The following is a 20,815-nucleotide window of genomic DNA, read 5'->3' as shown; positions in this document are numbered from 1 at the left end:
TTGATCGTCAGCATGATGTAGGCCTATAGTCATAAAAATGTTTATACAATATAGTTGTAATGGTATTTATACATGATCAAACTAGTGTGCAACTTACTAAGCAAAACTGATACTAAAATAGTTTTAAATTTGGTTTTGTAGTTTGGGCCTAAATAGATATTTGTTGCCGTTTTTAATCTTTTAAGTTCATTTTATTTAATATATAAAAATCAGTGGTTTTATCGATGCATTTATTGGGTAAAATTGCTACTTTTTACTGTCATTCAATGGGCTTTTGGTCATTATCAATGCACTGTCACTTTAATTGAGCATGAGCAGCTTGGCAAAAATAGACCCAGCACCAAAACTACGCGCCACTGCTGCTTCAGCGACGCTCACGCCTCGTGCTGACGTGCTGCTTCTGCGTGCAGAATGAAAGCTCTAATCTGTTAAGATGGACGCCGAAAAAACCATGCACTGCTCACGCTCTGCTCACACTTGCGGTGTGAAATAGGCTTTACACATGCTTATAACCCAAATATATGTGAAAGAAAATTGTCAGATTTAGTTTTAGAGAGAAGGCATGAGGTTCAGGCTTAAATAGATATGGCTAACAGCTACTCTGACTGACAGTATTTACACAGCAGAGGCACAGCGTGTGCTAGTAGAGATGTGGCACTTTTCCTGGTGATGTACTGTAGATCCACGAATCACAGCACATTATATTAGCGGACCAATCAGACCCTCTTGAGGGCAGGCCTTGCAGAGGAACTAGGAAATATGACAGTCGTTTTCATGATAGCTGAGTAGCTGTTTATAATCAAAGTAAGATGGAAAAATAACGTGATTTAAAAAAAAATCGTCTTAATCGAATTATTGGTATCCATGTAAACTTACTCAGCGACTGAGTGTGGAATCATGGGAGTTGTTGGCCTGTCACAATAATATATATATCGATTTGTAGTGCAAACTCAGTAATTTTTCCCCACTCAATATATATTGTCCATCATGTTTACAGAAGATTACGCAGTGTCTGTCATCTCATCTAATCCCGGTTGGAGTTGTCAGTGAGAACGTTTTTTTACTAAACGTCAAGAAAAGGTGAATTTTTACAGAAAACTACTACCGGTTTTGAAGATGTGTCACAGTAAACTGTTTAAATCTGCAGTCCACTTCTAGAAAAGTTATGATTCATGAATAACATCAAAGCCAAAAAGCACATTTACATGTGGTTTTTGTGCCTTGAATGTGTTTATGCCAATGTACTGTAAATCCGGTTGTAGAATCATTATATAAACAGGCATAAATTGGTCTTAAAATTACAATATCGCAATATATAATAATATATAAATATATAAAAATAATCGCAATCATTTCTATGATAATATATCATACAACAAAAATGCCTTATCGTGACAGGCTTAGGGAATTGTGGTCTTTTTTTACATCCGATAGAATTTAAAGACAGCTGAAAACCTGTGTAGCGGCTTTCCAATTGCCGCTATTGTTGGTAGAGTGGGCAATTTTTAACGCGCAAAGTCAGAGTCCAAAGGCAAAATAGATGCAAATAAAAACGTCTTTATTTTCCAATCAACAGAATTACTTCATCACTTTCCTTAATCTATATGCACACTTCTCTGTTACCTTACAGAGCCCATATTATACATGAAATAGGGTCATATTTAGGTTGTAAGGGTCTCCAACAACAGTCTAATATGCATGCAAGGTCAAAAAACACTTTGATGGTCTTATAATCTGCATTTATTTTTACCTAATTATCCCAACGACTCCCCTATGATTCGTTCAGCGATTCATTTGTTCTCAAACCCCTCTTCAGCGCGAAGCTAATCTGCGCTGATTGGACCGATGACAGCCTGCTGCGATTGGTCGATGACACTGACAGGCTTCAGCGGGAGACAGAGTGAAATGCCCAGCTGCTAATCTACAATATAAAAGTAGTCACAGTGCATACACGCTTCATAGTGGATTTTGGCTGCCAGTGGGTGAATGTAAATACAGACGATGGACTAGAAAATACTGACGACTAACTATTTTATTGAGCAAAAAGTCCAAGAACTGGCGAGGAGATCTCCTAGCCCATCACAGTCAACCTGCTCTTTTCACACACACACACACACACACACACACACACAGGGCCGGCCTGTGCATAGCGGTGTCGGCGACACCTCCCTCACCATCCGCGTCCTCAGTTATATCCGCGAATAATAACCCCCCCACCGCCCCCGTCGTCAATTTCAACCGCGACCCGGTCCTCACTTTACTAACGGGTCCCTTTCGTTTTCACTATCGCGTTGAGGGCGGCGTGATCATCCTTTGCCTAGAGCGGCAGTTCAGCTTGCTCCGGTGCTACGCACACACATTACACTCCTCCCCAGAGAACACGACACACACGCCTAGAGCGCCAGTTTAGCTTGCTGGGTGCAATTTATACACCTCACCTCGAATCTGAGCTGAACTATTTTGAAACTTGACCGTTGCATGTGTGTAGAAACAGCTGACGATCCGTAATCAAAGTGGCACGCGGCGCGATTTCAACGTGGCTTTACACGCGATATGAGAATATAAAGAGTTAACCTGATACAGTACATGCGGTTACAAGTAACAAAACACAACTAAATACATAATTTGCAAGCTAGAGTAAACGAGGCAACAGTTTTAATCGCACGTACTTACACTTGTGAAATGGGGGTAGAAACTGATTCATGATGCACTGATCCATGTTCTGACAGTCTTTACTGATCCTTCCTTTAACAAACGGCCGATGAAATCTTCTTTGTAAGCATGTAGTTTCCAGAAGCACTCGATCTGCTCAAGGCTGGGCTATATTGCTGAGGTTTCATCTTTGATTAGACTGTCAAGAATATCCATCTGCACAGCGTGACTTCATTCGACCTGTGTCAGTGTGTGTCTCTGTGTGTTTGTGTGTTGCTTTTTTCTGTTAGTGGGCGGGGCCGCAGGTTTCAAATCTCCCAGGTTTGCGCGAGCAACTACTTGTGTTTCGTAGCCGCGTCATCACGAAACACCTAATGACTCGTTATCAAGACGACTCGTTTGAAGCACTATGAATCGACTCTTTTATAGATGAATCAACAGTTTTAAACACTGAACACTTACAGATTTAAGCCTTAGCTGGATATTTCACTTCACTTAGAGCTGTGTTACACACTATATGGAAGAGCATTTTCAAAAACCCGTAATATGGGCTCTAAGTTGTTACGATGAGTTGAGTTACGTTTCATTCCGTTACGTCACGGTCAAAAACTGTGTGCTTCCTACCAACATTTTTTTCCTCCATGCAGTGAAGCCACAGTTATATAGTCTGGTACTGACACCTTGTGGCCAATTGCCAATTTACAATGTATGGCTCCTACAACCTGTAACCGTTGACTTCCAAAGTATTTGTTTTTCGTACTATGGAAGTGGTCAATGGTTGCATTTTTCAAAAGCTCTTTTTGTGTGTGAGTGTGTGTTTAACAGAAGGAAGGAAGGATTGAAATAACATTATATAAAGGGCTTTTTTGGTGATGGCAGCTTAAAGACGCCTCTCATATGGAAAATGGAGTTAACTGCTTTCCTCAGGTGTGAGTCTTTCACAGACTTCAACAGAGTGTCAAAATCTTGATGGTTCTGTGGGTCTCGTCTATCAAATCTGAGCTTTAATTTGTATTTTCAATTGCATTTAAGTCAGGGGATTGGCTGGGCCATTCTACAGATTGACTTTCCTTCTTTTCCCCTTGGCTGTTTGGATCATTGTCTTGCTGAAATGTCCACCCTGGTTTCATCCTCCTGCTAATGTAGATGTTGGACTGAAGCAGCTGATATTCATTTACACTGAGGAAGGGCAGAGGGTTGCTGAAGAACTACTGAGAGATTTCAGCTGCTGTCTGGGCTTTCACTGCCTTTCTACACCTCCCTTTCTTCATGTGTTCAATACTTTGTCCCTAAGGCCTTTCATTTTATTACGCATAACTTAATTTGTTAACTAATTAGATTTGTTTTCTTTGCATATATGGATTTCTTTGCTTGTTACCAACATCTGGGGAAAATTTCAAGTCAACGGCATCTTTAGAAAGATGTTTACTGAGAAAAATGGTGACATGTTCAACACTTATTTTCCCCGCTGTGTTTTTATTTTAGAGGAACAGTTTCCAGTGTTTGTATCATGAATGCACATAGACTCTACTGATTAAACACCCTGTTTACTCTCCAGGCCATATTGCTTTGATCTGTTGTTAAAATATATTTGTATGGTTTAAGCAATCCTTTAGGTTATTTGACTTAAAGACTACATGTTTATCTTTGGTTTACAGAAGCTCACATTTGCTTAAGTACATAAAGTGATCAAAATTTCTCACCCCATTTTCTTCCTGTCACACCTTTGTTTTTTTGACACTTTAAAAATAAACCCTGATCACGATGTTTCCGTCACAGTGAGACTGATATGTTTGTGGTTTTATGTTTTGCATTCGATCAGATTTCTTCACTCTTATCACTCAGTCATTTCCAGTGATGGGAATAATGGTGAGTAATTTTTTAGTAATGAGTAATCAAATGAGTTACGACTTCCCCTGTTACAACTCCGCTACAATTAAATGTGCGTTACTATAATTGAGAACACTGAAGGCGTTTTCATGCGAGCACCATCTCTCTCAGCTATAGGACCTCTCTTTCTCTGGGGTGTGTGTGTGTGTTTGGGGCTGTGATGACCAACCAGTGATGATTGGTGTGTCTGTAAACGTGGTGTAACTGAGAACGTGATGATTGGCTTCAATAGAGTCCAGTTCCATTGTTTGCCAATCAGAGGCAGAGTAGTGCGGGTGTTCACACACAAGCATGCGTACAGTCAGTGGCACACACCGACCAGGAGTCAGAGCGATGGTAAATCCAGTGTTGGGCAATAGCGTTGCTATAAGTAGTGACGATACTAGCTTAACTACATTTTTCAGTAGCGGTAACGACGCTACTTTCTAAATCAAAGAGCTTTTTTTTGGTGCGTTACTGCCACATCTTGCTCTGATTGGTGACGTCGCCAACCAATTAAGCTAACATGAGAAATTTGCTTAATGGAAAGATGACTGAGAGAGAGGAGGTCTCTATCTATCTATCTATCTATCTATCTATCTATCTATCTATCTATCTATCTATCTATCTATCTGTCTGTCTGTCTGTCTGTCTGTCTGTCTGTCTGTATGTATATATATATGTATATATGTATATATATATATATATATATATATATATATATATATATATATATATATATATATATATATATATAGTTTACTGTAGTAAAGGCTAAAGTATACTATGGTAATTACTCTTAGTTCATGATAGTTACTAATGATACTACATTATGTAGTGTAATTCGTTAATAAAAAGTTGTAAATTTATATACAATATATTGCTTATTCCAAAATATTTCCCTTTAATATGAAATACTATAGTATTTTAAATGTGTAACACCTGGTTTTATTGGATTTTTTGTTTTTGCTGTTATATACCATACTTTGTTTCTATTTGGTACAGCATTCTATTTGCAGGGCGACGCAGTGGCGCAGTAGGTAGTGCTGTCGCCTCACAGCAAGAAGGTCGCTGGTTCGAGCCTCGGCTGGGTCAGTTGGCGTTTCTGTGTGGAGTTTGCATGTTTCCTCTGGGAGCTCCGGTTTCCCCCACAGTCCAAAGACATGCAACATAGGTGAATTGGGTAGGCTAAATTGGCCGTAGTGTATGAGTGTGAATGAGTGTGTGTGGAGGTTTCCCAGAGATGGGTTGCGGCTGGAAGGGCATCCGCTGTGTAAAACAAATGCTGCATAAGTTGGCGGTTCATTCCGCTGTGGCGATCCCAGATTAATAAAGGGACTAAGCCGACAAGAAAATGAATGAATGAATATTATTTGCAGTAAACAATTGAACTGAACAATTATGCCTCATATGTTTTATTGATCACTAAAATTTGATTGACTTGGATTTAAGTTGCTTCGATTTAAAAATGAAAATTGCACAAAAAGCTGCTTTTGCCAAGTAGCTTTTAGCTTAGTTTGCCTTTTAGCTTAGTTACATTTCCCAGAGGGTAGCTTTTAATGTAGTTAGACTACATTTTAAGTAGAGTAGCCAATAGCTTAGCTCACTATATTTTTCCAAGTAGCTTGCCCAACACTAGGCAAATCCAACAAGTTCAAAAGTAGCTTTTGCAAACTGGAAATATAAGCACCACTTTTCCCTCGTTGAGGGGAAAGGCAAGAATGTTTATGTATGGTGTAACTTATGCCCAGGAAAAAAAGAGTCTGATAAGTAATTCTAATTCAACGTACCTGATATCTGATAATTTTACAATAAATATTGATAATAGCACAATTCGTCCCTCTCTGCAGGTCAAGAACTTGGGTGTCATCTTGAATAGCACACTCTCGTTTGAAGGTCACATCAATGGTATTATGCATACTGCATATTTTCACCTGCGTAATATACCAATAACACAGCAATTCTCACCCATTCATTAGTTACTTCACGTCTTGACTATTGTAATGCACTTCTCACTGGGCTTCCTTCTAAACTTCTCCATAAACTCCTACTGGTTCAGAACCATGCAGCTCATGTCACACCACTTCTTTATCAGCTTCACTGGCTTCCAGTAAAGTTTTGTATTGATTTTTAAAATATTACTTCTCTCTTTCAAGGCACTTCATAATCTTGCACCTCAAAATCTCACCAAACTTTTCCATATTTACACCCATTCTCGTATCTTAGATCCGCCAACTCTTTCCCCCTAGTGCCACTCAATTAAGAACAATGGGAGCCTGATCTTTTAGCTCCTCGGCTATGGACCTCGCTTCCCCTGGATCTAAGGAGCAGTAATAGTCTTCAACTTTTAAATCTCGTCTCAAGACCTATCTTTTTAAGCAGGCTTTCCTTTGACTATCTTTTATCATGTAATTTTATTATATATATATATATATATATATATATATATATATATATATATATATAACTTATAGTAATACTTATTACAATAAACAGTAGTTTATTTATTTAGCAAAGGAGTAATGGGTTTATAGGTGTGCATTTTAACTTCTTATACATCAAATATGCACTACTAACTTCATTGAGACATGATGAATTCTTCTTTCATCATTTGCAATGTTTCCAAATTGCTTTGTGTGATTTTATAACCAATTTTTCTATGTCTTTTATCTATTATTTTCTATAAATATGTATGTATGGTCTTCTGACCATGACATGTTCACACTGAATGGTTATAAGAGACATGTTGGAATTATATGCAACATATTTAATTTATTCTCTTAGGTAAGGAGAGATCTCCACTTAAGTATCATACTTAGAGGGAAAACGTGCTTTATGCTTTATAAAGCTTGAAGCAATAGAATCAGTACTTGGTATCGGCCGATCACCAAGACAAGGAATTGATACTCAGTATCGGCTGCAAAATTCCTGGTCGAAGCATCCCTACCAATAACTCTTTTACAGAAGAGTGCCCAACAATGGACATTTCCCCTCAAAATGTTTAGATTTTGTCGCATGACTTTCAACCAGAGGTGACCCAGAGAGATGTCTGATGTCTGGACAGTTTACTACTTGCATTGAAGGCACACATTTCAAACCTCCTTATAGCTTTCCCCTCACTGAAGGGCATCCAGATTGTGAATGGTTTCCAAGGAGACTTGTCTTTTCAAAATGCATGAAGTGTTCTCTTGGTTGGAGCCCCTGTAGTCGTATTTGATTGCTGATGTTTTAGTCAGAATTAGTGTGTATTCACGCAATCACGCGCTCATTCACAGGCGCTGTACAATCAGTGTGATTGATTGTATTAAGGAAATCATTCACAATGTTGTGCTGCTCTCTGCAGGGAGGAAAACAACCCCTAGTGACAAAGCAGCGGCTTGTAAAATGTGCCCGCGCGCTCATTGGTGGAAGCGGCAGCTTGATGATCCACTCTGATTGGCTGATTCGCCGACCAATCAGCGCATCTGTATCCAAGTCAACTTGGAATGTTGAGCTATTTAAATCCAGAGAAGGTGGATCTGATAGATTGAATTATACATTAGGATTCGCTTGATTGAATGTATGCTCGCTCGCTGTGGGTGTTGAAAGTGACAAGCGTTAGCTGATATTTTTTAGGAGACATATTTGGTTTGCAGGATATTTCAGTTGAATACAAAGGTGACCAACCTGAAGCTGTGTTTATGTCTTGCATGTTATAACAAAAGTAAAAGATCTCTTTCGTGTGAAATCAGGTACATGTATTAAAAATGTAATGTTCAGGTAGACCTTTCAGACTGATTTGTCCTTTGCTTGTGTCAGCAAAATGAAATCGAGGCTGAGTTTTCATCGCCCTCTGCAGGTTAAAAAGACGAGTACATGTAAAAATATAAAGGTTCAAATACCTTGATTTAATAAGTTAAATTCTATAAATTAAATGTAAAATTGTGTATTAAAGTATGTCTTATATTTAAATATATTTTTGAATTATTTTTATATTTTTATATTTCATATAGTATTCATATTTCTTCTGGAGAAAGTTTCTTTTAGTTTGGTACAAAAGCAGTTTTAATTTTTTATCAAACTATTTAAATTGCACTTTAAGCTAAATACTAGTATCTTGCAAGCAACTAAAGCTAGAAAGCAACTTGCAAGCTAGTAAAATATTATGTCATCATGGCAAAAACGAAAGAAATTACTTTACTTAATCAACTTGTCGATTTTAAGGCAGTAGGTTTACTCACATCTTTTTTTGTAGATCATGAAATAATTTAATAATATTTGGTTCAGCTTAAACTCAAAACCCAAGTGAAATTGTATAAACTATATTTTTTTGTAATAATATGCAAAAGGTAGACAAATTTGGATCACATACAAATGCAAGAAAAAAACAAAACAGTCAGGTACTGGCAGGTGTGTGTGTGTGTGTGTATATATATATATATATATATATATATATATATATATATATATATATATATATATATATATATATATATATATTATACAACATGCATAAGTTGAAAATTATTATAGGTCACACATATCATTAAATGAAGCAAATAACATAGATATAAATAAGACAGAAACATATCAGTCTTAAGGAGTGACAACAATGATAGTAATGTAATGATAGAAATAATGACAGTAAAAAAGGACAACGGTAAAAATAACAACAACAACAACAATAATAATTCTACAACAACTACTGGTGGTTCATTCCGCTGTGGCGAGCCCTGATTAATAAAGGGACTAAGCTGAAAAATCAATGAATGAATGAATGTCACAAAATTATGCTGTATTGATGTGAGTATCCTCAGCTGTATACCATCTAGACTTAATTATAAGCACTGTTGTAGCCGTGATTTACCGCCATTCCTTTGAGGCGCGCGTTTGGTGTCACTATAACAACGGTTCAAACACTGACACATTGCCACAAAAGTTTGGAACGAATGGAATACTTTGTTGTTTGTGTGTGTGTTTCTATAATTCAAGCGCGCGTCTGGCGTCACTATAGCAACGACTCAAACACTGATACATTGTAACGAAAGTTTGGAACGTATGGAATACTTTGTAAAGTTCTTTTGTGCGCGCGCGCGTGCGTGTTTTCTTTATCTATAATTTGAGCGCGCACCTTGCAGTCTCATTTACGTGTATGTCTAATACAGTAAGTTTAACAAATACACGAGTTCATTCAGCTGTTGTGAGAAGTGAAGATGTCACAGACCTACAGCTCGCCAGTGAAGGTGGAGGAGCTGGAAGAAGAACTGAGAGCTCAGATTCACTCTCTGAGGACTGCGATTGAGGACAAGGACATTTTACATCAAATATCCTCAAAACCATACAGGTCAGACATCTGATTGCACTTATAAGTATTATCATTTTCATTAATAAGTCGTTAACAGATGTTATTAATTGAATTATGTATGTATTTAAGTTTTATTCATGGTTTTATTCATTAACTTGATTTTGCTTGAGCTTTATTTCAGGTAACTAAAATTGATTGCATAACATCAGTAAACATACATATCATATATTTAATAATTTCATGGATATTTGATTTACTTTCTATTTATTTATTTATTTATTTTATTTTTTTAGCGAAATCTTTACTTAATTATGTTTTATTTAATTATTTAAAATTGCTAGTGCCAGGCAAAGATTATCCAAAATAAAAGTTTGTTTTGACATAATATATTGTATGTGTGTGTATTATATATATATATTTATTATGTTTATGTGATACATGAGCAAACTCACACGAGTAGCAGTGCGATATGGCTGTATATCAGCACTGGTGGGAGATGTGCGTTGGCTTGAGGCTGCCAGCCGAGTGCCTTAGTGTCCCACCAGTGACAATATACAGCCATATCGCATTGCTATGAGTGTGATATTGCGTTTATACAACAGTTTGATGACATAATCGTGTATATAAAAAAGAAAGTCCTTTCGTATGAACTACTTTCTTCCATTCATTAACATCTGCAGCTGACAACGTCACTTTAGAGCTAGTATTTGAATGATTCTCTAGCGTAATGTCTAAAGTGATAACAAAACATTTAAGATTATAAGGCTGAACGGCATGAAATGCCATCAGTCTACAGAAATGTCCCAGTATTTCTCTGTTGCAATTGAGAGATCACAATAATTAACCCTGAAAATCCAAAGCAAACAAACACTGCCAGATTATTTCGGTGTAAATACAGCACTACAACATGCAAAAGAGAGAGATCAATTTAGAATGTCATTTACCTGATTTATAATCATTTGATCAGCTGTAGTATGAAGTTTATGCTGAATGTTACTCTGATTATAAGGACTTATGCAGTCTCTGTTCCCATCTTGTGGTGGAACGTCAACCGTCTTTGCAGTGCTTAGTATGACAGGCTGATGCGCGCCGAAATTATGAATTTTAAGAAAAAAATAGGCACTATCCTTATAAATAAACTGCATAGTTGCAATCTAAACAACTACAATCTGGCTTAAAAAGCCTCAAAATAAATTATGTTGTCCAACAGCAGCAATATTTGTCAAACTGTACTCCTCTGCTTGCCACTTGTGTGGGCGGAGTAATACACAATGGTGAAGAGGCTGAGGAGTGCTGATATTACTTTAATATCTCACGGCTATCAGCCAATCAGATTCGAGAACCTGACAGAACTGTTGTATAATCACATTTATAAAAACAAAATTACACAAAACAATTGTATTACATGTATATTTAAATTTATGGATAATCTGTATCCTATCCATGCTTAATTTATATCTAAATATAAATGAAAAAAATTCAAATATATGCATACATGTGCGTATTTATATCCGCATATTAAATAAACACAGCACACACACGTTTAAATCAAAACAAACTTTTCTTTTGGATGCGATTTATCCGAGTAATTATTGCGATTAATTTTTGCTCAGCACTAAAAATTGATAAATTATATGTAATCACGTTTTGCTGTCCTTTTCAGCTCTGTCCATATTCCAAAAGATGCATCTTACTTTCGTCTGGAGAGACAGCAGGTGCTTCACAAAGCGCTGCAGGTGAGTTTTTTTTACAGTTTTTTAGGTTGAATTAAAGGGGACCTATTATGCAAAACTCACCTTTTGTAAGGGGTTTAAACACAGTTGTGTGGTAACAGTGTGTAAATATAGCCAATATGTAAAGGTAAAAATTTATTAATTATATATTTTATAATCCCACTTGATAAAAACAGTCTGCAGAAACACTTTGACTCTTTGTACGTGTCATCAGAGGGGGAAGCCCCGCCCACTAGTGACAATCTCTCCTTCATTAGCATAGGATGTTAATCTTGTGCTGCGTCCCAATTCGCATACTTATACTACACCCTAAAAGTACGTACTTTTTTTGTGAAGGAAAGGTACACACTTTTGAGTGTATAACAGAAGAGTATGCAAGCTTTTGGGACATACTACTTCCTCATTAACAGATCGTTGTGTTGCTTAGTTACGAGCCCTGTCAATCATCCACACATCATCCACATTTCTTTCATATTTAATTTACCTTATGGAGAAGAAGCAGCAGCAACAGGTTAATCTCCCATTCACGAGTCTTTCATGCAGAGAAATCTCCTCAGGTGTTTCGATAATTCTGCATTCAGATGTTTTGATAAGTTCAGTATCGTTGTTGCAGATGAAATATAACACAGAAAACGCAATTAAAACATGTTCCAGTGGGCTAGATGTTAATTAACAGTCATACAAGCATCTTTTCCGAAGCCTCTCTACTTGACGGTTGGTCTCGCGCATCCATCATGTTTGAAGTTTGTTTACACTTTTCACCTGCGTTTGTAGTTCTAAATCGAATTCACGTCCTACGCGCAATGTATTGTGGTCAATATCAGCGGTTAGAGTATGGACTCTTCTACACTTCGAGTTTTTACAGGAAAGAGTAAACCATACTGGAACCTTTGGCATACTCTTTTCAACATAGTACGATTTGGGACATACTAATTCTACTTTCAAATACTATTTAGGACGGATAGTATGCGAATTGGGACCGAGCATTGCTTTTGAGTCTGCCACTATGCTCCACCCTCTTTTAAAAAGAGCACAATCTCATTTGAATTTAAAGCGACAGTGACCGAAATAACACAATTTGGATCAAAGCCTAAAAGGGGCATTTTCAAAGAGTTATAAAACATTATCTGTGTGGTATTTTAAGCTGAAATGTCACATACTTTAGGGACATCAGAGACTTATTTTACATCTTGTTAAAAGTGGCATAATAGGTCCCCTTTAACGTTTTTTAGCTTCTCCGTGTGCCTGCGGTGGTTTATTTGACATTTAATGCTGTCTTTGATGTAAATGTTAGGTGTCGTCCACTAAGCCTGTAGTTTCTCAAGCAGAAGTGGCTCAGAGAGAGATGGAGATCTGTCTGAATCAAGAGCACAAAGCCGACGGTCTGCCTTTACTGCTGCATCAGGTCTGTTTCATTGAGCTCATTTCATAATACACAACTATTTTGAACCCTGAACGGCACTGAATTGAGAAGAAAAAATACTCTTTTGTCTTTTATCAATCTGGTTTCAGACCACATCACTGTACAGAGAGTGCCCTTATAAAGATAATCAATGATATCCGCCTAAATACAGATTCAGGCAAACTAACAGTGCTGGTATTGCTCGATCTCAGTGCCGCATTTGACACTGTCGATCACAGCATACTTCTGGATAGGCTGGAAAACTGGGTTGGGCTGTCTGGGTTGGGCTCAAATGGTTCAGATCTTGCCTTGAAGGGAGAGGTTACCATTTCAGTATAGGTGACCATAGTTCAAGGTGGACACCCATGACATGTGGAGTCCCACAAGGCTTGATTCTGGCACCTCTCCTGTTCAACCTTTATATGCTCCCTCTGAGCCAAATAATGAGAAAGAACCAAATCTCCTACCACAGCTATGCTGATGACACTCAGATCTACCTAGCCTTACTGCCTAATGACTACTATTGACACCCTCTGCCAATGCATTGATGAAATTAACAATTGGACTTTCTTCAGTTAAACAAAGAGAAAACTGATGTCATTGCGTTTGGTAACAGAGATGAGGTTCTCAAGGTGAATGCGTACCTTGGCTCTAAGGGTCAAATAACAAAAAATAAGGTCAAGAATCTTGGTGTGACTAAGGAGTCAGATCTGAGTTTTAATAGTCATGTCAAAGCAGTTAGTAAATCAGCATACTATCATCTCAAAAACATTGCAAGAATTAGATGCTTTGTTTCCAGTGAAGACTTAGGGAAACTTGTTCATGCTTTTATCAGCAGCAGGGTGGATTACTGTAATGGCCTCCTCACTGGCCTCCCCAAAAAGACAGTCAGACAGTTGCAGCTCATCCAGAACGCTGCTGCCAGGATTCTGACCAGAACCAGGAAATCAGAGCACATCACACCTGTCCTCTGGTCTTTTCACTGGCTCCCAGTTACATACAGAATAGATTTTAAAGTATTATTACTGCTCTATAAATCACTAAATGGCCTAGGAGCTCAATACATTACAGATATGCTCACTGAATACAAACCTAACAGATCACTCAGATCATTAGGATCAAATAAACGAGAAATTCCAAGAGTTCAGTCAAAGCAGGGTGAATCAGCTTTCAGCTACTACGGCCCTCGCTGCTGGAATCAGCTTCCAGAAATGATCAGATGTGCTCCAACAGTAGCCACATTCAAATCAAGACTGAAAACACATCTGTTTAGCTGTGCCTTTACTGAATGAGCACTGTGCTACGTCCGACAGATCGCACTATTATGTTTTTCTCTTCTTTTTCATTATTTTATAACACATTTTGTCTGTTTTTATGTTTTTATTTACCATTTTTATTATTTTTTTTTTTCTTATACTTGTCTCTTTAATTCCTGTTTATGTAAAGCACTTTGAATTGCCTCTGTGTATGAAATGTGCTATATAAATAAACTTGCCTTGCCTTTGGCTTTTTAATTGGTCACTCTCCAAAATAAAGGTATAAGAACTGTGACTGGGGTGGTATATTTTCAAAATATACACAATTTTACCAAAAGAGTTCAAATTGGTTCATCAAAGGAAGGTATTCTTACAGATTGTACATAATGGTACCTAAAAATAGAAACGTGTGCCCTATGAAAAAGTGACAGTTTTTCTACCTTTGTTTTTGAGAGTGTATATTTGATGAAATTGTCATCACTGATTCCGTTTATTCTTGTAAAGCTGCTGTAAATAAACTGATTTGACCAGTTTAGTCTTCTTTAATGAACATTTCTGATCATTCTGGCTCAGTTTTACACTGATCAAGCGTATAAACTGGCACGGTGCAAGTACCAGCTGATGCTCAGATGGAGGAGATTTGGCCGCCATTCCACTGTCCTGAAGAAACTACATCCCCAGTATGAAGTAAGCATAATATTCCAATTATTTTATGCAATTGGTGTCAAAATGAATGCATTATATATATTTTTTCAATTTGTTGGAAAATTCATGCGTATGATTTTATGTATTCAGTGGCAAAATAAATTCATGAATATTTTAATAATATTTTGCTATTAGTGACAAAATTAAGGCATGAATATTCAATTGTTTTTGAGTATTTGTATGCATTTAGGGGCAAAAGAATGCAGGAAAGTTTTATATTTCTGTTCATTCACTGGCAAAATTTATCCATGAAATTCTGAATATTTTTATGCGTTCATTGTCAAAATTAATGCATGATTTTTTGATAATTTTTTATGCAATCAGTGGTGTATTCATTTTGTGCATTCAATGTCAAAATGAAAGCATAAAATTCAAAATATTTTTAAAACATTTAGTAGCAAAATGAATGCAAAGCACTTTCAGTATTTTTATGCATTCAGTGACAAAATTAATGCCTGATTTGTTTTTGCATTCAGTGGCAAAATGAATGCAGTAAAGTCTGAATATTTTATGTATTCAGTGGAAAAATAAATGTGTGGAATTTTTGGTATTTGTTTTACATTCGCTGGTAATATTAATGCACGGAATTGTATCAATATTTTTTTAATATTTTTGTGCAGTGGCAAAATTAATGCATGAACTTCAAAATATTTCATGCAGTTTTAGTGGCAAAATTAATGCATGGAATTTTCTGTATTTTTGAGTATTTTATGCATTCAGTGGCAAAATTAATGCATGACATTTGTAATATTTTTGTGCATTCAGTGGCAAAAATAAAGCACAAATTTCTCAATATTTGTCTGCATTCAGTGGCAAAATTAAAGCGTGGAATTTTCAGGATTTTTATGCATTCAGTGTTAAAATGAATATGTGATATTTTGAGTATTTTTATGCTTTCAGTGACAAAAGTAATGCTAAATTTGTAATATTTTTGTGCATTCATTGTTAAAATGATTGCATAAAATTCAGATTTTTTTATGCATTTAGTTTCAAAATAAATGCATGGAATTTTCAGAATTTTTAATGCATTCAGAGTAAAAATTAAGTCAAATATTAAAATTTATTAATTCAGTGGCAAAATGAATGCATAAACTTTAAAATATTTGTGTGCATTATGTGGCAAAATGAATGCATGAACTTTAAAATATTTGTGTGCATTATGTGGCAAAATGAATGCATGGAATTTTTTGTATTTTGTATGCATTTTGTGTAAATTAATTCATGATATTTTTGTATTTTTATGCATTCGGTGACAAAATTAATGCATGAAATTTGTAATTTTTTTATGTATTCAGTGGCAAAATAAATGCATGAATTTCTGAATATTTTATTGCATTCAGTGGTAAAATTAATGCATGGAATTTTCAGTATTTTATGCGTTTAGTGGCTAAATGAATACATAATATTTAGAGTGGTTTTTTGTATTCAGTGGCAAAATTCATGCATGTAATTTGTAATATTTTTGTTCATTCATTGGCAAAAATGAAGCATGAAATTCAAAATTTTTATGCATTCAGTGGCAAATTGTATGCATGGAATTTTAAATATTGTTTATGCCTTCAGTGTCAAAATTAATGCATGATATTTTGTGTGGTTTTATGCATTCAATAGAAAAATAAATGCATGCAATTTTTGATTTTTTTTGTGCGTTCAGTAACAGAATGTATGCATGAAATTCAGAATATTTGATGTAATCAGTGGCTAAATTAATACATGGAATTTTGAGTAATTATATGCATTTAGTGACTAAATGAATGCATTTAATTCTGAATATTTTTGTGCATTCAGTGACAAAATGAGTACATTCATCATGTCTCTGGTCCTTTTATGCAGAAGCAGATCACACATTTAACGGCTGAATTTGAGGATTGTGTTCATCGTGCACGTCGTCTTGCCGTATCCAGAGAGAAGATGCTGCTGGGTTTGGAGAGTCCCATCGCTGTGATCACACAGGAGGACATCAACATTTACCTGCAGTGGCTTATATGTCATCTGCACTCCGTCAAACACATCCACAACTTTCTGCATGTGAGGAAACACAATAATATAGCCAAATATTTAAGTCGTGACCTTCTAAAAAGAATATAAGGCGGTAGATTTCCACAACATAATACAAAATTGTAAAAAAAGTCATTTTAATTTATAATTTAATTTAATTAATTGATTTTTATTAGACATTTAAACATGCGAACATTCGGACTTTGCGAACATTTCAACTTCAAACTACAACAAACATATTTTTATGTTCTCATTTGCTCTCATAACAAAAAATGTATAAAATAAGACTCTTTAGAGTGTAGAGATTTACATTTCCCTCTTAGTGTCTATTATCTTTGTCACTACAAAAGACATTCTGCTTTTATTTTTATATTTTGTTGGTTGCAGGTTGTTCATTATCTTCCTTCGACTGAGTGGATTGAAGATCACACTTCTACAGCTGTAGATCTGACATCTCCTGCGTATTTTGATGGTAAAAAAAAACTCATTTTGATGTTAAATTTTGTTTAAAATCAGGGAAAATTTTTTGTTTTAAACATTTGGAAACACTCACTTGAAATGTTTACATGGGCTTAACAATACATGTGCCGTACCAATGCTAAACTTTCACTCTATAATACTTAAATTTAGCAAATAATCCACAAATCGCAGTGTAGTGTATGTGTGTGTGTGTGAGAATGAGTGTTTATGGGTGTTTCCCAATACTGGGTTGCAGCTGGACGGGCATCCGCTGCGTAAAACCAACACAATCTCACGGCAATTCGTAACTTTTTGATTTAGTGGCTAATTCGTATGAATTTGTACGATCTAATTCGTACAATTTAGTACGATTTGCTCATCCCCCAATGACGGTTGGGTTTAGGGGTGGGGATCGGTGCCACGCCTCCTTTTTAAAATCGTACAATTTCGTACGACTGAACTTGTACGAATTCTCCGAATTAGCCACTAAACTGACAAAACGCAAAATATTTGCGTTTTCTCGTGAGATCAGGCTGGTAAAACATATATTGGAATAGTTGGCAGTTCATTCTGCTGTGGCGACCTCTGAAATGAAGACTAAGCTGAATGAAAAGGAATATTGTGCATCCATGAACTGAATAGTACATTATATGTCATGCATTAATCTATTTTTTTGACCCATCAGGGGTGTTTGTATCGATGCCAGAGCTTCCCTTGCATTCAATCAATTTAGAGGATTTTAAAGTCCAGCTGGATTTTCTGCTGTCACATTATAACATTGAGTACAACACAAACAGCATCAAGACTGCAGCAGATGAAATGGAGCTCTTCAGTCAGGTAATCCTAATCAAAATACACTAACCTAATACACTAATATCTAATTCCTAATACCTAAAACAATCCAATACAACATACACTAACCATCAATGAAATATTAAACCCTACAGCATGATAAATTCTGGTGCATTCTGAAAAATAAATCATTTTACAATATAATGTTCACTACCTAACAAAAGTCTTGTTGTTGATCTCAGTTGTTAGAGCAACAAATAATAACTTGACTTTTAGTTGATCATTTAGAAAAGTGGCAGAATGTAGAATTTTCTGATGAATAATCTGTTGAACTGCATCCCAATCATCACAAATACTGAAGAAGACCTACTGGAACCCGCATGGACCCAAGATTCTCACGGAAATCAGTCAAGTTTGGTGAAGGAAAAATCATGGTTTGGGGTTACATTCAGTATGGGGGCGTGTGAGAGATCTGCAGAGTGGATGGCAACATCAACAGCCTGAGGTGTCAAGACATTTGTACTGCCCATTACATTACAAACCACAGGAGAGGGCAAATTCTTCAGCAGAATAGCGCTCCTTCTCATACTTCAGCCTCCACATCAAAGTTCCTGAAAGCAAAGAAGGTCAAGACGCTCCAGGATTGGCCAGACCAGTCACCAGACATGAAAATTATTGAGCATGTCTGGGGTAAGATGAAGGAGGAGGCATTGAAGATGAATCCAAAGAATCTTGATGAACTCTGGGAGTCCTGCAAGAACACTTTCTTTGCCTCCAGATGACTTTATTAATAAGTGATTTGAGTGATTGCAGACATGTATGGATGCAGTCCTCCAAGCTAATGGGAGTCAAACACAATATTCAATCTTTTTTCACTGCACCATGACTTTATATTCTATATTGTACGTTATTTCTGTTAAATGATAAGACTTTTTTGTGACATTACTGTCCTAATTAAATCATTAAAAATCAAGACATGATCATATTTTATTTTGATAAAATAAGTGTAATCTAGAGGCCTTTGCCTTTCATATAAGCCACTTCTGATACCAAATGATCAACTAGAAATCAAGTTATTATTTGTTGTTACGAAAACTTGGATAGGTGACAAGACTTTCGTCAGGTAGTGTAGATTAAACAATAAGAATCCACATAAATAAACTAATAATTAAAAAGTAACACTTTAGTTTAATTCCCACAATTAGTTACTTTTATTTCTTGTTTATTACCTCCTTTTTATTAAGATATGAAGTGTTATTAGTACTTACAAAAGTATGATCTTATTGTACATCCCTAATCCTACCCAATACCCCTAAACCCAACCATTACATAACTATTAATATGCAGCTATTTGTTAATTATAATATTCTTACTTAATGGTTTGTTAACAGTGTTTTAGGCCAACCAAGGAAAAATGACATTTTTTATAAAGACCTTTTATTACTCAAGAGATTTTTGACAAGAAAAATCATAATTCTAAGAATAACAAACATATTTTAAACGTCAACCTGCAAAAAACATGAAATACATTTGTATAATTTTGTACATTTGTATAATTTTAGGACAAAATATATTCAGTTTTTTCCTGGGAATAATATTTCTAAAGGTGCTGATGACATGAAATTGAACCAGATTTTGGTAAAAGCCCAAACATAAAAATAAAACAAACCAAAAAAAACAAAATCTTAAAAATGATTTATGTGTAATAACAATGGAATGACACAAGGAGAAAATGCTAAACTATTAAAGTGTATTTAGTACTTTATATAAAAGGGTTTTTTGGTGATGGCAGCTTAAAGACGCCTCTCCAATGGAGAATGAAGTCACATGCATTGCTCAAGTGTGAGTTTTCAACAGTGTGTAAAAATCTTGATGGTTCTGTGGGTCTCGTCTATCAAATCTGATCTTTAATTTAGTATTTTCTATTGGATTAAAGTCAGGTGATTGGCTGGGCCATTCTACAGCTTGATTTTCTTTCTCTGAAAGCATTTGAGAGTTTCGTTGCCTGTGTTTTGGATCATTGTCTTGCTGAAATGTCCGCCCTGGTTTCATCTTCATCCTCCTGCTAATGTAGATGTTGGACTGAAGCAGCTGATATTCATTTTCACAGAGGAAGGGCAGAGGGTTGCTGAAGAGCTATTGAGGTATTTCAGCTGCTGTCTGGGCATTATATGGATTACTTTGCTTCTTACCAACATCTGGTGAATATTTCAAGTCAACAGCACCTTTAGAAAAATGTTTACCGAGAAAAATGATTTTCCCCACTGTAGGGCATATGTAAAGGAATATAACGTGCATAAATCATAAAACAGGAGAACATGATAAAAATATCAAAAACCAAATAAAATCCATTGTTTTTTTTTAAGAATATTGTATCTTTAGTTGATCTTGCAGTTACTGCTTGTGGCAAAGCATCAGTGATGTTTATTTCACTCAACAATGAATATGATAAAAGATAAGAATGATAAATATTATATAATAATAATGAATAAATGATTAGAGTTACAATAAAAGAACATTTTTGGATACACTAGTAACTTAATGTCTTAAAACCTTTGAGTTTAGCTTTTAGGTAAGGTTTTACAGTGCAGTTAATGTCTAAATATTGGCCCGATAAAGTGTCAGGTGTTGTTTCTGCTGTATATCCGTAGGTTCTGTATGTGTT

General features: G+C 35.8%; 1 protein-coding gene across 1 annotated transcript in view; it reads left to right on the top strand.

The window, feature by feature from the left end:
- Positions 1 to 9,138: 9,138 nt before the first annotated feature.
- The window catches only part of LOC130244116 (putative uncharacterized protein C6orf183), an 18,937-nt gene continuing 7,260 nt past the window's right edge, over positions 9,139 to 20,815 (top strand). Inside the window, exons 1-9 of the mRNA XM_056476401.1 lie at positions 9,139 to 9,160; positions 9,709 to 9,844; positions 11,469 to 11,541; positions 12,833 to 12,943; positions 14,770 to 14,883; positions 16,735 to 16,929; positions 17,287 to 17,371; positions 18,044 to 18,195; positions 20,802 to 20,815. The exon at positions 20,802 to 20,815 is cut by the window's right edge and continues 139 nt beyond it. Coding sequence (XP_056332376.1) covers positions 9,139 to 9,160; positions 9,709 to 9,844; positions 11,469 to 11,541; positions 12,833 to 12,943; positions 14,770 to 14,883; positions 16,735 to 16,929; positions 17,287 to 17,371; positions 18,044 to 18,195; positions 20,802 to 20,815 — 902 coding nt within the window. The remainder of the gene's footprint in view (positions 9,161 to 9,708; positions 9,845 to 11,468; positions 11,542 to 12,832; positions 12,944 to 14,769; positions 14,884 to 16,734; positions 16,930 to 17,286; positions 17,372 to 18,043; positions 18,196 to 20,801) is intronic.

This window comes from Danio aesculapii, chromosome 17, assembly GCF_903798145.1.
Source record: "Danio aesculapii chromosome 17, fDanAes4.1, whole genome shotgun sequence".
Classification (NCBI taxonomy): domain Eukaryota; kingdom Metazoa; phylum Chordata; class Actinopteri; order Cypriniformes; family Danionidae; genus Danio; species Danio aesculapii.
This window is presented reverse-complemented; position numbering and strand designations above follow the sequence as displayed.